We start from the raw sequence: 21,090 nt of genomic DNA on the forward strand, positions 1-21,090 counted from the left end.
ATTTATTACATAACATTTGTGCTAAACATTTCTCTGTTAAAATTTATCACATAACATTTGTGCTAAACATTTCTCTGTTAAAATTCATTACATAACATTTGTGCTAAACATTTCTCTGTTAAAATTAATTACATAACATTTGTGCTAAAAATTTCTCTGTTAAAATTTATTACATAACATTTGTGCTAAACATTTCTGTAAAAATTTATTACATAACATTTGTGCTTAACATTTCTCTGTTAAAATTTATTACATAACATTTGTGCTAAACATTCCTCTGTTAAAATTTATTACATAACATTTGTGCTAAACATTTCTCTGTTAAAATTTATTACATAGCATTTGTGCTACACATTTCTCTGTTAAAATTTATTACATAACATTTGTGCTAAACATTTCTTTGTTAAAATTAATTACATAACATTTGTGCTAAATATTTCTGTTAAAATATATTACATAACATTTGTGCTAAATATTTCTCTGTTAAAATTTATCACATAACATTTGTGCTAAAAATTTCTCTGTTAAAATTTATTACATAACATTTGTGCTAAACATTCCTCTGTTAAAATTTATTACATAACATTTGTGCTAAAAATTTCTCTGTTAAAATTTATTGCATAACATTTGTGCTAAACATTTCTCTGTTAAAATTTATTACATAACATTTGTGCTAAACATTTCTTTGTTAAAATTAATTACATAACATTTGTGCTAAAAATTTCTCTGTTAAAATTTATTACATAACATTTGTGCTAAACATTTCTGTAAAACTTTATTACATAACATTTGTGCTAAAAATTTCTCTGTTAAAATTTATTACATAACATTTGTGCTAAACATTTCTGTAAAAATTTATTACATAACATTTGTGCTAAACATTTCTGTAAAAATTTATTACATAACATTTGTGCTAAACATTTCTCTGTTAAAATTTATTACATAACATTTGTGCTAAACATTTCTCTGTTAAAATTTATCACATAACATTTGTGCTAAACATTTCTCTGTTAAAATTCATTACATAACATTTGTGCTAAACATTTCTCTGTTAAAATTAATTACATAACATTTGTGCTAAAAATTTCTCTGTTAAAATTTATTACATAACATTTGTGCTAAACATTTCTGTAAAAATTTATTACATAACATTTGTGCTTAACATTTCTCTGTTAAAATTTATTACATAACATTTGTGCTAAACATTCCTCTGTAAAAATTTATTACATAACATTTGTGCTAAAAATTTCTCTGTTAAAATTTATTACATAACATTTGTGCTAAACATTTCTCTGTTAAAATTTATTACATAACATTTGTGCTAAAAATTTCTCTGTTAAAATTTATTACATAACATTTGTGCTAAACATTCCTCTGTTAAAATTTATTACATAACATTTGTGCTAAAAATTTCTCTGTTAAAATTTATTGCATAACATTTGTGCTAAACATTTCTCTGTTAAAATTTATTACATAACATTTGTGCTAAACATTTCTTTGTTAAAATTAATTACATAACATTTGTGCTAAAAATTTCTCTGTTAAAATTTATTACATAACATTTGTGCTAAACATTCCTCTGTTAAAATTTATTACATAACATTTGTGCTAAAAATTTCTCTGTTAAAATTTATTACATAACATTTGTGCTAAAAATTTCTCTGTTAAAATTTATTACATAACATTTGTGCTAAACATTCCTCTGTTAAAATTTATTACATAACATTTGTGCTAAAAATTTCTCTGTTAAAATTTATTGCATAACATTTGTGCTAAACATTTCTCTGTTAAAATTTATTACATAGCATTTGTGCTACACATTTCTCTGTTAAAATTTATTACATAACATTTGTGCTAAACATTTCTTTGTTAAAATTAATTACATAACATTTGTGCTAAATATTTCTGTTAAAATATATTACATAACATTTGTGCTAAATATTTCTCTGTTAAAATTTATCACATAACATTTGTGCTAAAAATTTCTATGTTTAAATTTATTACATAACATTTGTGCTAAACATTCCTCTGTTAAAATTTATTACATAACATTTGTGCTAAAAATTTCTCTGTTAAAATTTATTGCATAACATTTGTGCTAAACATTTCTCTGTTAAAATTTATTACATAACATTTGTGCTAAACATTTCTTTGTTAAAATTAATTACATAACATTTGTGCTAAAAATTTCTCTGTTAAAATTTATTACATAACATTTGTGCTAAACATTTCTGTAAAAATTTATTACATAACATTTGTGCTAAAAATTTCTCTGTTAAAATTTATTACATAACATTTGTGCTAAACATTTCTGTAAAAATTTATTACATAACATTTGTGCTAAACATTTCTGTAAAAATTTATTACATAACATTTGTGCTAAACATTTCTCTGTTAAAATTTATTACATAACATTTGTGCTAAACATTTCTCTGTTAAAATTTATCACATAACATTTGTGCTAAACATTTCTCTGTTAAAATTCATTACATAACATTTGTGCTAAACATTTCTCTGTTAAAATTAATTACATAACATTTGTGCTTAAAATTTCTCTGTTAAAATTTATTACATAACATTTGTGCTAAACATTTCTGTAAAAATTTATTACATAACATTTGTGCTTAACATTTCTCTGTTAAAATTTATTACATAACATTTGTGCTAAACATTCCTCTGTAAAAATTTATTACATAACATTTGTGCTAAAAATTTCTCTGTTAAAATTTATTACATAACATTTGTGCTAAACATTTCTCTGTTAAAATTTATTACATAACATTTGTGCTAAAAATTTCTCTGTTAAAATTTATTACATAACATTTGTGCTAAACATTCCTCTGTTAAAATTTATTACATAACATTTGTGCTAAAAATTTCTCTGTTAAAATTTATTGCATAACATTTGTGCTAAACATTTCTCTGTTAAAATTTATTACATAACATTTGTGCTAAACATTTCTTTGTTAAAATTAATTACATAACATTTGTGCTAAAAATTTCTCTGTTAAAATTTATTACATAACATTTGTGCTAAACATTCCTCTGTTAAAATTTATTACATAACATTTGTGCTAAAAATTTCTCTGTTAAAATTTATTGCATAACATTTGTGCTAAACATTTCTCTGTTAAAATTTATTACATAACATTTGTGCTAAAAATTTCTCTGTTAAAATTTATTGCATAACATTTGTGCTAAAAATTTCTCTGTTAAAATGTATTACATAACATTTGTGCTAAACATTTCTTTGTTAAAATTTATTACATAACATTTGTGCTAAACATTTCTCTGTTAAAATTTATTACATAACATTTGTGCTAAACATTTCTTTGTTAAAATTTATTACATAACATTTGTGATAAACATTTCTCTGTTAAAATTTTTTCACATAACATTTGTGCTAAACATTTTTCTGTTAAAATTTATTACATAACATTTGTGCTAAACATTTCTCTGTTAAAATTTATTACATAACATTTGTGCTAAACATTTCTTTGTTAAAATTTATTACATAACATTTGTGATAAACATTTCTCTGTTAAAATTTTTTCACATAACATTTGTGCTAAACATTTTTCTGTTAAAATTTATTACATAACATTTGTGCTAAACATTTCTCTCTTACAATTTTCTCACATAACATTTGTGCTAAACATTTCTGTTAAAATTTATAACATAACATTTGTGCTAAATATTTCTGTTAAAATCTTTTCACATAACATTTGCGCTAAACATCTCTCTGTTAAAATTTATTACATAACATTTGTGATAAACATTTCTCTGTTAAAATTTTTTCACATAACATTTGTGCTAAACATTTCTGTTAAAATTTTTTCACATAACATTTGTGCTAAACATTTCTGTTAAAATTTTTTCACATAACATTTGTGCTAAACATTTCTGTTAAAATTTTTTCACATAACATTTGTGCTACACATTTCTGTTAAAATCTTTTCACATAACATTTGCGCTAAACATTTCTCTGTTAAAATTTATTACATAACATTTGTGCTAAACATTTCTCTGTTAAAATTAATTACATAACATTTGTACTAAACATTTCTCTGTTAAAATTTTTTCACATAACATTTGTGCTAAACATTTCTCTGTTAAAATTCATTACATAACATTTGTGCTAAACATTTCTCTGTTAAAATTTTTCACATAACATTTGTGCTAAACATTTCTCTGTTAAAATTAATTACATAACATTTGTACTAAACATTTCTCTGTTAAAATTTTTTCACATAACATTTGTGCTAAACATTTCTCTGTTAAAATTTATTACATAACATTTGTGCTAAACATTTCTCTGTTAAAATTTATTACATAACATTTGTGCTAAACATTTCTCTGTTAAAATTTTTTCACATAACATTTGTGCTAAACATTTCTCTGTTAAAATTCATTACATAACATTTGTGCTAAACATTTCTCTGTTAAAATTAATTACATAACATTTGTGCTAAAAATTTCTCTGTTAAAATTTATTACATAACATTTGTGCTAAACATTTCTCTGTGAAAATTTATTACTTAACATTTGTGCTAAACATTTCTCTTTTAAAATTATTTACATAACATTTGTGCTAAATATTTCTGTTAAAATTTTTTCACATTACATTTGTGCTAAACATTTCTGTTACAATTTATTACAGAACATTTGTGCTAAACATTTATCTGTTAAAATTTATAACATAACATTTGTTCCAAAAAATTTCTGTAAAAATTTATTATATAACATTTGTTCCAAAAAATTTCTGTTAAAATTTATTACATAACATTTGTGCTAAACATTTCTCTGTTAAAATATATTACATAACATTTATGCTAAACATTTCTCCGTTAAAATATATTACATAACATTTGTGCAAAACATTTCCCTGTTAACATTTTTTCACATAACATTTGTGCTTAACATTTCTCTGTTAAAATTTATTACATAACATTTGTTCCAAAAAATTTCTGTTAAAATTTATTACATAACATTTGTGCTAAACATTTATCTGTTAAAATATATTACATAACATTTATGCTAAACATTTCTCCGTTAAAATTTATTACATAACATTTGTGCTAAACATTTCTCTGTTAAAATTTTTTCACATAACATTTGTGGTAAACATTTCTCTGTTAAAATTTATTACATAGCATTTGTGCTACACATTTCTCTGTTAAAATTTATTACATAACATTTGTGCTAAACATTTCTCTGTTAAAATGTTTTCACATAATATTTGTGCTAAACATTTCTCAGTTAAAATTTATTACATAACATGTGTGCTATACATTTCTGTTAAAATATATTACTTAACATTTTTGCTAAAGATTTCTGTTAAAATATATTGCATAATAGTTGTGCTAATCCTTTCTCTGTTAAAATTTTTTACATAACATTTGTGCTAAACATGTCTTTGTTAAAATTTTTCACATAACATTTGTTCTAAATATTTCTCTGTTATAATTGTTTCACATAACATTTGTGCTAAACATTTCCCTGTTAAAATTTATTACATAACATTTGTTCCAAAAAATTTCTGTTAAAATTTATTACATAACATTTGTGCTAAACATTTCCCTGTTAAAATATATTACATAACATTTGTGCTAAACATTTCTGTTAAAATTTATTACATAACATTTGTGCTTAACATTTCTCTGTTAAAATTTATTACATAACATTTGTGCTAAACATTCCTCTGTTAAAATTTATTACATAACATTTGTGCTAAAAATTTCTCTGTTAAAATTTTTTCACATAACATTTGTGCTAAATATTTCTCTGTTAAAATTTTTTCATATAACAATTGTGCTAAACATTTCTCTGTTAAAATTTATTACATAACATTTGTGCTAAACATTTCTCTGTTAAAATTTATTGCATAACATTTCTGCTAAACATTTCTCTGTTAAAATTTATTACATAACAATTGTGCTAAACATTTCTCTGTTAAAATATATTACATAACATTTGTGCTAAACATTTCTGTTAAAATTTATTACATAACATTTGTTTAAAAAAATTTCTGTTAAAATTTATTACATAACATTTGTGCTAAACATTTCTCTGTTAAAATTTATTACATAACATTTGTGCTAAACATTTCTCTGTTAAAATTTATTACATAACATTTGTGCTAAACATTTCTCTGTTAAAATTTTCTCATGCGTTTCTCCACAGTCTCTTATTCATGTTAGTTACACGTAATGGTGCACCACATAATCATAGGTTAATTTGTTTCTTTTTTGGAGGAGGGGTTCACTTACCTAATATTTTCTGGCTTTGTGCCATATTACAAGTGAGCACCACTGATACACAGGTACTAAGCAATTCAAAATGATCATTTAATATTTTCTACACTTAACATTCTTTCATAACTTCTCGGGCAACACCGAGAAACGAATCCTGCAAGTTAAATATATTTCTCATTACGTGGAATTTCACACAAGTTCTGCTAGTATGTAAATATTCATTTAAAAAGGAATCTTTAAAGGTACACCAAATTCAATTAACATGTGATTGTTTAAATACTAAAACTCTGATAGTGTTGATTACTTGGGTGTTTGCATATTGAATGTTTTAGATGATGGCAAGAAGATGAATATAAGCAGATATGGGAATATAGTAATAGCAGTAGTGAAAGAGGATGAGAATAAGAGAATGACAAAAACAATGTAAATAATGAGTAAACCTACCAACGATCATCTCTCTGGTCAGTCACCATAGCAACAAGGGTTTCAATTGGATAACATATAGTTTTATTAGGCAACAACAATGTTTGAAATAATAAAATACAGTTTACCTTTTTGTTGCAAATGACATCTTCAATGCATATTCATAAATTTCTCTTATATTAAAAGCAGTAGGTAACTTTATTATTTGTAATTCTGTATGTACTTTTAAAATATTTGTTTACAAGATGTTTGGACAATGAAGCTGTCTTCTTGTTAGTCAATCTATTAGAGATCTTATCCTATGCATCTATATATTTAAGCTTTTAAATATTATTAAATAATATGTTTGAACAATGGAGCTATCATTATAACATAACCTATGATTTTTTCCATGATATTCAAAACATAATCATAAAATGGTGAACAATCTCTTGCTTTAATCTCAGCATTTTGTTTATGTTTAATTATTGATAACTTGATTGCATTATTTCAGACCAAAGTGATTCTTATGGAACAACATATTTTATTTCCGAATAACAAAATATGCGCATGATTAAAATTAATGACATGACTAGACTGAGAAAACTCCCCAACCATTCCTTTAATACGTACATCTCTCATTCCTCGTTCAATTTCCTTTTGCTGCTTCATTTTTCGAAGAACTGCAACACGCTTCTGTACTTCTGACTGAAATCTTTCCAGCTTCTTTGTTTTCTCTGCTTGTTCTCGCATTGCTTTTTCCTCTTCTTCTTCTGCACGTAACTTTAAAGAAATAAAATAATGAAAAGCAAAAACAGATTGTTTGAAAATGCAATTCTATAATCTGCATCTTCAGCTTGTTTAGTTTTTTCATGAACTTTACAGGAAGATACTCTTTGTGAGCAATATCTTTTTACAGTCAACAACAAATAATTTAAGATGACACAATTGAATTACCTACTAGAAACCATCCTCAAGTGTGTTTGGTCTCTCTGTATAAGAGTTTGTTAGGACAAACTGATATGAAGATACTTCACCCAACAAGTAAACCCTGACCAAATATTCAAAATCACATAGTATTTTAAACCCAACATGACACAACATGGCTATATATTATTTCTTATGAGTAACGGTGCACCTTCTGGTAATCTTACCTCAAGTATGTTAGTCATAAATAATGACTTATTTTATCTTATAGACAAATATATCTGATAGCTGATTTCCTTATGTAAAGTGTCAGCAAAGCAAAATCGTTGCGGTGAATGTATTGTTTTAGTAGCCTGCTCTCGCCTCTCATGCAAGCAGGCGAGTCTACTTCTATGGGGATGTGATGCCAAGACCACTCCGGTCTTGTAACTGGGCGTCTTGGGTTCGATTCCACCTCTACACGTCCTCCCCTTTCCAGGGCCACAAGATACTTGTGTTGTGGTCCAATGTTTTGAGGCTCTGGAGTAGTCGTGCGACATGCCCCACGTCTGTGGGGATAGGTTCCTGGGTGGTCGCACCACCCTTCTGCTACGATGCACCGGTTGGTCTTCCTCAACCTCCATCATCCCAGGGGATGCTGTGTAATCCACCTTCATCTGTTCTGGCAGAGTGTTGAATGTTTCGGGCTGGTGTTGATCCGTACACATGGGGGACCATTGTCCCAGTATTTCGGGCCTTGTTAGGTTGTCTATGGTATCCAACATTCCTGATAGCCCCTCAGGTATTGAATGACAAGGGGTATCTACCACAGGGTTTATTCTTTGGAGGAATCTGTTATTGCAATGGGTTACCCAGTTACTCCCATCAGTGCATACATTATACTGCCGGCTACCCAGTGTTTCCACCACCCTTCCCGTCTTTGCCCATCGGTGTGGCTGTGAACCAACTTGGTTTTGAACCTGCACCAGTTCCTGAAGTGGGTGACATTTAAGATTGTATTCGCTTTCATTCCTTAAGTGTCTTCTTGCCATCGCTGTTTCCCTATAACGACTGATTTCTCTCCAGCGTTTATGGATTTGATATCGGTCCTGGAGCACTGGGAGATGGTCCTTTATCACACGACTGTAGAGCATCATTGCTGGAGACATATGTAGGTCTTGCACAGGGGTGTTGCGATGAGTCAGTAGGGACCTAGCTGCCTGGTCATAGCATAGGAAACCGCAACTGTCCGTGCTATCAATAAGGATCCTTTTAGCCGTTTTAATGGCCAATTCTGCTCTCCCGTTGCTTTGAGGATAATATGCCGATGATGTTCCTTATGCTCTAATTATCTAGGAACCAGCTATATTCACTGGAGTGAAACAGTAGTCCACCATCGGTCAACAGTTCCTCCGGTACACCATACATGCAGAACCAGTTTCATAGGGCATCACATATGGTCTTGGCATTCCCGGACGACATCAGAGTGACTTCTACCCATCGGGTGTATCTATCTGCGTATACTAGGTAGTTCTTACTTTGTAAATCGAAAAAGTCCGTCACCATCTTCTGAAATGGGAACTTGGGGTTCGAGGGCGGCATTAGGGGTTCTCTAGTTTGTGACGGAGCCATTACGTTGCATACTTTGCACTGGGCCCAGGTCTGACGAATGCTCATGTCCAGTCCTGGCCAAAACAGCCGTTGTCTGGCATTTGCCAACATTCCATTGATGCCCTGATGTGCCGAATGGAGCGATTTCAGTACCTCCGCACATAGTTTTCTGGGTATGAGGATTTTATTTTCCATTATCGTCACCCCTTCCTAGCAATATAACTCCTCTTTCATATACCAAAACTGGCGAATCATCTCCAGTAGTTCGTGCTGAGATTTAGGGAAACCATTTCGTATGAATTCGGCAAGGGTACGACATTCTTTGTCAGTAGCAGCTGCTGCCACAATCCTGTCCTATGTTATTGCTCTTAATTTGGGGTCCTGCTCATAGGTGGAGTTAAATGATGCTCTTATGGCACTATCCAAGGTTTGTGCAATGTCCTTTTCGTTTGCTTCCTCCTGGCTTAACATTACTGGGCATCTCGATGTACATGTGCCACATTGAGTTTGCCAGGAAGATGCTTTATTCGAAATTTGTACATCAAGGACCGTTCTTTGAACTTGAACAGTCTTGGGTTTTTATGTCCTCCAGGGCTTTGCCCAAGAAGTGACTAACTGCTCTGTGCATCCCAAAACGAACATGCGGCATGCTTCCAGTCCGTAAACTAATGTCAATGCGTCTCCTTCAACTGGTGCGTATTGGGACTCTGCATCATTAGTAAATCGGGAGCTAGCCAGGATTAATCTCCAGTGGTCCTCACCACACTTAGGTCTGCCTTCGGTTGCACAGTTGCAGTGCTTCTGGAAAAGAAAATATCCCAAGCCTGTCCTACTGAAGTCCGTCGACAAGCAAGTTGGTCTGTTCACTTCAAAAGTTCTTACACCGTTCTCGATCTCTTCTGTGATCCTTCTTTTCAACTCTCTGAAGATTTGATCAAGTGTGCTGTCCCAGTAGAACTTTGGATTTTTTGTCTTCAGCAGCTCCCGGAACGGGGCCATTACTTCGGCCTGAGAAAAAACGTAGGCTACCTGGTTTACCATTCCAAACCAGGATGTTATGTCAGTAATATTTTTTGGTGTCGGAAAATTCCGTATTGCTTCAGTCATTTTTTGGTGGGTTTTATCCCATCTTCCGTTATCAAGAACCCGGCAAATTCCACCTCTTTTTCTGCGAAGTGAAATTTCTGGGAGTTGAATACAATACCATTTTTGCTGCAGTTATTTATAAACTCCATAGTTTGCCAAAATGATGTTTCAATAAAGTCATCTCATGGTATCGTGTCGTCGTATACATCTTGTTTTCCTGGGCATATCTACAGTGATATTGTCGAACCTGCATGTATATGCGTCTCCTGATGCTTGGAATCCTTGTGGTGCCCAAAGATAACGGTATCTAACCCATTCCATGATGAAGATAGTGGCATCTCTTGCCGATGGGGAGAGGGTTAGGCTATGATAGCCATTCCATGCATCCAAGATGGTTTTTCTAGTTTTTACAGGCACCAACGATGCCTGGTTGAAAGGAGACAGTGTATGATGGGTTTCTCGTAGGGTAGCTTAGGTGGGACATTAGTTCTTTGTGGGCACCCACATGGTGCTAGTTGCCACGTTCTGCTGGGAAATTGGGTCTGGAAAGTTCTCTGATACCAGAACAAGGTCATTTAGGGCTGACTCAGACAGGCAGAAATCTGATATATTTTTTTGTACATATATAATCTGACATGTTTCCTGTGATCCTACTCTGATTTTAGCAAATATCACGCCTTTTATGTTTAGTAGGTTTTCTGTGATTCCCCGAATTCGTTGACTGATCAGTACTAGATATTTGTCTGGAAACTTCAGAATGTTTTTGATTTCTGGTCTGCTAGAGCATGTTTATGCCCCAGTGTCTGCGATTGCATCAATGTGGTGAGTATGGAGGCCAGCTGGCTCTATGAAGATGCACTCGACTTCCGCATGGGCCTCTGGAATCGGAGTTATCTCTACCATCAGGGTTGGTACTGGATCAGGAGTACCTCTTCGGAACTTATTTTTGTTCCATGCATGGTCTTTGGCTTTGTCAGGTTGGCTTCACCTCTCTTTTTTATTTGTCCACCTTGAGTTATGACCCTTTTTGTGTCTTTGGGTAGTGAAAGTTCTGGATTCTGCTCTGACCACTCCCGCTGTAGATCTGTTGCGTGACCTCTGCTTTGGTTTTCGGTAGACTCTTTTAAAATGTCCAGTCAAGCCGCAATTGTGACAAGTCATCTTTACTGCTGAGCAGCCTCTTCGTCCTTTTCAGCCGTCAGGGTGTGAGCTCTTCCCACACCATTTACAGGGTTCAGTGTCTCTCAGAGTTGATACAGTCTAGTTCTCCTGAGGCCGCTGCCTACGGCCCAACCTCTGTATGCTCGTTGTAGTAGGAGATGAAGGATAGACTTGTCCATGGTCTCTAGGCTGACAAGCCTGTTGAATTTTTCTTCCAGTGTTGTAAACGTCGCAGCCTCCAAAAGCACCTTGCTTTGATGCTCCAGGTTTGCCAGCCCTGCCATCATTTGTCCTGTTACCATATCGTTAGAGTAGCTGACTTTCCAACCACATCCTATTCTGTTCAGACAAGTCACTGAAAAGTCACAGAATTTTGCGACTGATCCAAGTTGTGCCACAAAATCCATAAACGATTCCTCTTCCTTCTGCCTTACGAGTGGAATTCTTGCCAGTACACTTCTTTGTGTAGGTTTCTGACGGCTACGAGCTTTATGTGTCAAAACAGCTCTGTGACGGAGTTCAGTATTTCTGTTCCTACCATGTCGAACAACAGCCTATTTACTTCTGGGGAACAGGCCGTTCTCAGCTCATTTCTTAACACTGTTGGCTCCTTCAACCCACACATCTTGTATCTATTCCAGGAGTCAATGAATACCGCCCAGTAACCATCACTTAAATTTGGTTCTATGGTAGGTCTGTCGGGTCTCCTTGTAAGTGGCTTGCTGGACTGTCCTCCGTCTCTTCGCAGGGCGATATTCTCTTGCTGTAGTTCTAGAATCCGTTGCACTAATGTCTGCTGTGTTTGTTCGTCCATATTCCAACGTTGTTTGTAGCAGGTTTCCTATCTCGGCGACGCCATGTAAAGTGTCGGCAAGGCGACGTATATTTAAAAGCACACTCGTTGCCGTGAATGTCTTGTTTAAGTAGCCTGCTCTCATCTGTCATGCAAATGAGCGAGTCTACTTCTATGGGAGTGTGACGTCAAGACCACTCCAGTCTTGTAACTGGGCGTCTTAGGTTCGATTCCAGCTCTACAGCTTACACACTGACTAATCAGCTAGTATTGATCCCCTAAAAAACTACTTCAGCCTCTTTGAGAATCATGGTCAATCAGCAGAGAGAATTCTGGAAGCAACGACAAAAGATGTGTCCACTTTCTCTTATTCCTGTTTAGTACATGCTCAAGCTTCATCTTTGCCTGAAGATAACTTTCTGGAACTCAAAAACAATTTCTATTTTCCTCATTCAGACACTGCCCAACTTTCTACAATTCCAAACAGTGCAGATAATTGAATAAATCCTTTCATTATTAAAAAAAAAAAAGGTTTTGTTTTTCAGTTTGTGTGATAGTTTTTGTTACATACAGGGTTGCGGAGTCAGAGTCGAGTCGGAGGTTTTAGCAGGAGCTGGAGTCGGAGTCGGATTTTTTATCCGACTCCGACTCCTTAAGTAAGTCCAATAAATTTATTTTTTTACATGTTTTCCTGTTTGAGTTTACCAGATTTTTCTTTTGTTTTATTACATTTTTACCCCAAACAAGGAATATTCCCTATCAGGAACCTAAGTTGCAGGGGTACTATGTAGGGAGTTTAGCAGCAAGGTGTCTGTTCACATTACACTTGAATTTCTGCATATTAGTACAGTTGGGGAAGCAGTAAACCGGAAGGGAATGCCAAAGTCTAGCAGTTCTGGGGAAGAAACTATTAGAGTAGAAAGCTTTCTTACATCTAGAGATCTCTACTGTGTAGGGGTGGGACTTCGCTGCTTGTTGGGTTTGTCGGGAGGATTTTCGTTGAGAAGGTACTGGTCAAAGCGTCCACCATTAAATTCTTGTAAAACAGGCAGAAGGATGCAAAATTTCACCGATGGGACAGGGGCTGAAGCTTAGATGAAAGTTCAGGACCTATCAGGTTAGCGACTCTCTTTTAAATCCTGTCCAGGAGCGAGAGACTAGTAGCAGATGCACCAGCCCAAATGTGACAGCAGTATTCCATACATGGACGAGTGGTGGCTTTGTAGAGGTACAGGAAACTTTCAGGCAGAAGTAACTTTCTAGCATGGTAGAGAGAGCCCATCTTCTTTGCAGCAGCCTTGGCAATGATCTCGATGTATCTATTCCAACTTATGTTCCCTGTGAACATTAAGCCAAGGAGTTTGAAGGAAGTACTTTGAGGTAATGTATCTTTAGACATAGCTATTAGTGGTTGGTAAGGTTTCATGTAATTATTAAAGGAAACAAGATTTGTCTTGGCAGCGTTGAATGTTACCATCCATTTTTGACCCCATTTCACTACAGACTGAAGATCTTCTAGGGTTTCTGCCATTATGTTAGATATGTGCTCATTAGTTTTCCCCACATGCCTGCCATAGACTGTGGTGTCGTCGGCAAATATACTCATCTCATATACAATTTTATAAGGTAAGTCATTTATGAATATCAGAAATAATAAAGGACCAAGCATCGATCCCTGAGGTACACTCGCATTTATATCATATTGTTTGGATGTACACCCATAGAGGACAACCTGGATTCTTCTCTCATTTAAAAAGGATTTAATTATTTGTCCAGTAATACCATAGGATTTTATTTTCATGAGAAGACTATCGTGCCATACCCTGTCAAAAGCCTTAGATATATCTAGGGCTACTGCCCTCCCTTCCTCTGCCTTATCCAGTGCTTGATATATACGTTCAGAGATTACAGCTAGAATATCTGCAGTTGAATGGGCTTGTCTGAATACATATTGAGAGTCAGACAGAAGTTTAGCAGCTGTAAGGTGGTGGACTAGAGCTTGATTAATTAAGGATTCAAATATTTTGGCGAAAGGGGGGGAGGAGGCTTATTGGGTGAGAATTTAATGGGTCAGTTCTTTCACCAAAGTTTTTATAAACTGATACCACAGAAGCCGTTTTCTAGCAGTCAGGAAAGCAAGATTCGTTAAGGCATTTGTTAAAAGAGTTTACAGAGAACTGGGGCAACCTCAGTAAAGCATTTTTTAATAGCACAGCCGGGATGAGATCAGGTCCACATGCTTTTGAGGTGTCTAGGTTTTTTATGATATCATGTACTAGGAGTGATTTTTAGATGATCTTGTGTGGTGTCTGTCTGCCATGTAAAATCAGGAAGGAAATGGTTTCCTGGGTCCAAGGTAGAGTTTAAGACAAACTGACGGGCAAGCATGTTAGCTTTCTCAGTTGCTGTGCAAACAACCTCATGATTGTTGGATAATGGGGGTATTGTTGATTGCCCATTATTCACTACACTCTTATAGATTTTCCAGAAATTATGAATTCCTAATTTCTGCACTTCAATGCGTTTCCTGGTGGTTTCAGTATATTCACTCTTAACAGTCGCTACTTCTTTTTTACAATTACTTCTAGTTTCTATAAACTTTTGTCTGTTTGTACAGGACATGTGGCAGATAAATCTACGGTATGCATGTTGCCTCTGAGCAATGGTAGCTGTGCAAGTAGAAGTAAACCATTGGGTAGGGTGGGGGTTGCTATAGAACTTCTGTGTAGGAACATGTGCTTCAATTGCTGCTTTGAGCCATTCAGTAGTTTCATTTGCGCACTATTCTGCAGGAAGAGAAAAAATATTTTCCCATGGGGCGTCTCTGATGTGATCTCTAATGGCATCCCAGTCAGCCTTATTGTAGTACTTTGTCGTTTGGAGCAATGGCTCTTCAACTTGGGGTCGAGAGTTTAGAGTGATGTGTATCATTATCACAGCATGATCAGCATTGCCGAGTGGGCAATGGGCATTTGTTACACAATCCTCAGGAACAGTTGTCAGAAATAGATCCAGAAGTGAGGCTTGCTGGTCCTGACGATCTGGGAGACGGGTCAGGAATGTTACTATCTGTGTCAAGGAATAGGATATAGCAAAGTTATGGATGACGCTTCCAGCTGTGTCAGTGTAGTATGAGAAGCCAAGCCAATTTTTTGTGGTGGGCGTTAGAGTCACTAAATACATGTATTTGGGTGCTAGTGTCAAGGGAGAGTGCTACAACTATGCTGTCAGAGACATGATTGATTATAGTACAGTTCTGGGTTGATGGAGAGCGATAAAGAAAATACAGGTAGATAAGGCTATGTTGTAAAGTTTGTTTAAAGCACATGAAGGCCTGGTCACCTGATTCTAGTTTAGATTCCCTAGACATGGAGAAGGTGTTATGAATATAGATTCCAAGTCTGTGCATGTGTCTGTCAGAGTCTTTACAACAAATAGAAGATAACCAGACATGTTAAAGTGGTTAGATGGGATGGAGGAGTACAAGTTAGTTTCACTTAGTGCTAAGATATCTGGGAGTTTGCTAGGAGAAATGATTCAACGAAGTCATTCTCCTTCGTTGTAGTCTAAAGGCAACTTACTCAAATTGTCCAAAATTCCATGCATTCGTATACAATACTACTTATCCATCCATCTATATTTAACTATATTTACAACATATGCAATAACCTATATCTATCAGGTATAACTGTACTCCATATCAAATGTTCTCTTGTATCTATACTGAGCATAGCTTATCTTTCAGTCTTACTAAATATTCGGTTTGGGCACCAAATCAGAATTTCTAATAAGTAAATCATACCCTAACACTTTATCCTAATCCTAAACCTACTAAACCATATCTAATCATCCATTCCTAAACTTACAAAACTATATCTAACCATACATTAACTCGTCTCTCTCAATCCAATACTGTAGCAAATTTAGCTGCTTCCACTGCACAAATTTTTACCTATACCCTCTCCCAGTAACAATGGAAATGAAAGCATAGTAATGCCCTTTTTTAACCAGGTTACCTACTAAAACCAGCCCATATATCTATTTACCAAATTACACATGACTCAAAACTTACTGTTTTACCCGTACTATATTGCACTCGCATCTCATGCCCTGCTATCATCTAAAATATAGTTTGGGCACAACTCGTAGTTCAATTCTTAACACCTACTCACACTCTAATATTATACTAGACCCAAGCTCACATGAATAAAAAAAAAAAAATAAAAAAAATAAAAGGAAAAATAAAAAATATATATATATATACAAAAGAGAAAGCCTCAAACCACATTATCTCCTCCTAACAAGCCTCCTTACAATCATAGTTGCTTACACTGCATGAGCTCTACTCAACCCCTTTATCCAGTAACAATGAAATAACAATGTCCCTAATTCACTTTGAGGAGTGTAACTATTTAGCAGATATAACCTCTACAAACTAACCCAATAACATTAACTAACCACGCGGGGTCGCAGAAATACCTGGATTAGAACCCAGGCGCGGAGCAAAACCCTCTCAGTGGTGACGGACCCAGTAGATCTTTCCAGATCATCCGTCTAGGAGAAGGAAAACTCTGAAACTAAACCAAAGAGGAGGGAGGCCTCTTCAGTCTTGGATGACAACCTTCCTAGAGCTGGTGACTCAATCAAATTACCGGTTTGCAAACCTAAAATGCTTAAGGAATAGATAGGTCCTGCCTATCGCCCGGCTTCCATACTCCTTCTTTGCCTATTAGTCAGGCGCAGAGATACTATCACAGTGATTCGACAGAAACACCCAGTGGTAGATCTTGTTTCTTGTCTAGGGCAATGAACGCCGTTTCCCCACTCCCGACACACCCCACCCCTAAAGCTGGGCACTTGAGAATGCTTGAGTACCACATATGCCTGAGCAATTAGATTGGGTTGACCTTCCTCTGATGGGTTGAGGGTACCGGATTGACAGTTACTGGCTGCTGTTTCCGACTGGTAGTACAGGAGCCCTAACTCTTTGGTAGCGCTTAGAGCGGCTGCTCCATCAACAGTTGAATAATATCGGGTTGTTTGCAGTGCCATGGCGCGCATGGAAAGGGACCCTGCACTCATCCCCGGTTGGCTTTCCTGAGGCCACAGTCCTAGTTGATGGAGGGTCAGCTGATGGTCTACTTGTGGGGCATGTGTGATATTCTGCATAACCTCCTGTTCGGCTTCCCCTAACCCAACTGAAACTCGTTAAAAAACATGATGACAGTACAATCTAAAAATAAGCTTAAACCAGGCTTAGGGTCAAACAAATCCAACTTGCCTCCTCCCTTGAGGCTTGCATTCACAAATATCCGTGGGCTTAGAACTAATTTAGCTGATGTCGAAGCATTTCTCCTAACAAATACCCCGGATATCTTAGCACTAAGTGAGACTAACCTACACTCCTCCATCCCCTCTAACTACTTTAACATGCCTGGATATCTCCCACTCTGCCGTAAGGACTCTGACAGACATATGCACGGACTTGGAGTTTACATTCGTAATACCCTTCCCTTGACTAGAGAAACAAACCTAGAAACGGATGATCAAGCCTTTATGTGCTTTAGACTAATAATGCAACACAACATTAGCTACTTTTACTTTCTCTACCGCTCTCCCTTGACCCAAGACTGCACCATAATAAACAAAGTATCTGACAGCATAGACACAGCACTCTCCTTCGACACTAGCGCCCAAGTACATGTATTTGGCGACTTTAATGTCCATCACAAAAACTGGCTTGGATTCTCTACTTACACAGATGCAGCAGGCAGCGCAACTCATAGCTTCTCTGTATCTCACTCCCTATCGCAAATTGTTACTTTTCCAACCCGCTTCCCTGATCAGGAAGAACAACACGCATCACTATTAGATCTATTTTTGACCACAGTTCCTGATGATTGTGTAACGAAAGCTGACAGCCCACTTGGGAATGCTGATCATGCGGTGATAATGGTTGAAATCGCCCTAAACTCTAGACCCAAAACTGAAGAGCCAGTGCTCAAAACAACGAGATATTATAAAAAGGCTGACTGGGAAGCTATCAGAGATCTTATCAGAGACGCCCCATGGGGAAATATTTTTTCTCTTCCTGCTGAACAGTGTGCAACCGAGACCACTGAATGGTTCAAAACTGCAATCGAAGCGCATGTTCCCATGCGGAAATTCTATAGCAAGCCCCACTCTCCCCAATGGTTTACCTCGACTTGCGCAACTGCCATTGCTCAAAGGCAGCATGCATTCCGCAGGTTTAACCGACATAAGTCCAGTTCAAACAGACAGAAGTACATAGAAGCTAGAAGTAACGTTCAGAAAGAAATAGCGACAGCTAAGAGGGAATTTACGGAAACCACTAAAAAACGCATCAAAGCACAAAAATTAGGAACTCGTGACTTCTGGAAAATCTACAACAGTGTAGTAAATAATGGGCAATCAACAATTCCCCCACTAACTAACAATCACGAGGTTCTTTACTCAGCAACTGAGAAGGCTAACATGCTTGCCAGTCGATTTGCCTCAAACTCCACACTGGACCCTCTAAACCACCCCCTACCTCAATTTCCTATGCGGACAGACGCCACGCTAGACGATCTGAAAATCACCCCTGCTCAGGTCCATGCTATCATAAAAAACCTTGACACTTCCAAAGCATGTGGACCCGACCTCATCCCAGCTGTGCTATTAAAAAAGTGCTCAGCTGAAGTAGCTCCAGTTCTCTCCAAAATCTACAACAAATGCCTTAATGAATCTTGTTTTCCGAGCTGTTGGAAAACTGCTTCTGTAGTACCAGTATTCAAGAATTCTGGCGAAAGAACTGACCCATTAAATTATCGCCCTATTAGCCTCCTCCCACTTTTTGCCAAAATATTTGAGACCTTAATTAACCATGCTCTAGTCCAGCACCTTACAGATGCTAAACTTCTGACCGACCATCAATATGGATTTAGACAAGCCCGTTCAACGGCAGACATCCTCACTGTAATCTCTGAACGCATATACCATTCACTGGACAAAGCGGGAGAGGGCAGAGCGGTAGCTCTAGATATATCTAAGGCTTTTGACAGGGTATGGCATGAGGGTCTCCTCAGGAAGATTAGTTCTTACGGTATCACTGGTAGAATACTTAACATAATTAAATCCTTCTTAGATAAGAGAAAAATCCAGGTTGTCCTCGACGGTCGTACATCTAAACAATATGATATAAATGCGGGAGTGCCCCAGGGATCTATCCTTGGACCTCTGCTGTTCCTGATATTCATAAATGACCTCCCCGACAAAATTGCCTCTGAGATGGGTATATATGCTGATGACACCACACTCTATAGCAGGCACGACAGGAAAACAAATGAACATATATCTAAAGTAATGGCAGAAACACTAGAGAATGACCTCCAGTCAGTAGTGGAATGGGGACAAAAACGGATGGTAACGTTCAATGCCACCAAGACAAAACTGGTCTCATTCAATAATTATAAGAAACCTTCTCTACCACCTATAGCAATGGCCAACGACTCTTTATCTGAGAGTACGTCTCTCAAGCTCCTTGGCCTAACGTTCACAGGAAACATGAGTTGGAACAATTACATCGAGGGCATTGCCAGGGCCGCTGCGAGGAGGGTGGGCTCTCTCTACCGTGCTAGAAAACTTCTAACACCCGAAAGTATCCTGTACCTCTATAAGGCCACTATTCGCCCATGTATGGAGTATTGCTGTCATATTTGGGCCGGTGCATCGGCTACTAGTCTCTCGCTCCTTGACAGGGTTCAAAAGAGAGTTGCAAACCTGATAGGCCCTAAACTGGCATCTAAGCTTCAGCCTCTGTCCCATCGTCGAAACGTTGCATCCCTCTGCCTGTTCTACAAGTATTATAATGGTGAATGCTCTGAAGAACTGCAAGCACTTGTGCCCCCACGACGTGAACACCCTCGACAGACCCGACAAGCTGCAAAATCCCACCCCCACACTGTAGAGATCCCTAGATGTAAAAGATCTTTCTACTCCAGTAGTTTCTTCCCCAGAACAGCTAGACTTTGGAATTCCATTCCAGGTCACTGCTTCCCCAACTGTACTGACATGCATAAGTTCAAGTGCAACGTGAACCAACATCTCGCTGCCCTAATCCCTACATAGTACTCCAGTAGATGTTTCCCCTGATAGTAGCCCCCTACACCAAAGTGGCAATTTGCCTTGTTTGGGGTGAAAATGTAATAAAAAAAAAAAAATTAAAAAAAAAAAAAAATCTAAGTTAGCTCTGAGTCCACAGATATTTGTAAATGCAAGCTTCAAGGGAGGAGACAAATTCTTTTAGTGTGTATCTGGTTTGAACGTTTGTTTTTTTTTATTGGGCTGTCATTTCATTTTATTGCATAGTTTCAGATCTAGGGTGAGGTGCTAGGTAGAACGGATGTGCATAGCCACCACCATGCAACACAAGTAGACCATCAGCCGGCTCCTCATCTACAGGAATGTGGCCTTTGAAAATTCTGTATTTGAGTAAGATCACTGTGGATTACATTGGATAACAATCGGATTGTAATCTGATAGTTATCTAGTTCCTAAATCTACTAGAATTTGGCAATTGGATTAGTCCGGGATTGATTTGGAATTACAATCCTATCCCCCCCCCCACCCCACCAAAAAAAAACGGGCATAAATCAATAAGAAGCAGCCCATGGAACTATAGCTCTTTATAGCTTTTCCTTTTTTTTACATAGGAGTCACTACTTATCAAGGCCCGGCGGCCACTCGCCGATAAGGGTTAATGAATTTACAGAAGTCAATGGGACAATATTGTAGTAATCGTTAGTAGTGGAAATTTGGTAAATTGGATTACTTAAGGGGACCAGCTCATCAAGAATTTGTTTATGTTGGACTTGA

The 21,090-nt window shown here is 35.9% G+C and overlaps 1 protein-coding gene across 4 annotated transcripts in view; it reads right to left on the bottom strand.

Moving 5' to 3' along the window:
* The window catches only part of LOC145248967 (uncharacterized), a 133,949-nt gene that overhangs the window by 96,021 nt on the left and 16,838 nt on the right, over positions 1–21,090 (bottom strand). For all 4 annotated transcript variants that reach the window (XM_080110775.1, XM_080110773.1, XM_080110776.1 and 1 more), the window contains exon 2: positions 7,290–7,439. In XM_080110775.1, coding sequence (XP_079966901.1) covers positions 7,290–7,439 — 150 coding nt within the window. The remainder of the gene's footprint in view (positions 1–7,289; positions 7,440–21,090) is intronic.

This window comes from Euprymna scolopes, chromosome 27 (genome assembly GCF_053919585.1).
Source record: "Euprymna scolopes isolate OS-2025 chromosome 27, ASM5391958v1, whole genome shotgun sequence".
Taxonomy (NCBI): Eukaryota; Metazoa; Mollusca; class Cephalopoda; order Sepiida; family Sepiolidae; genus Euprymna; species Euprymna scolopes.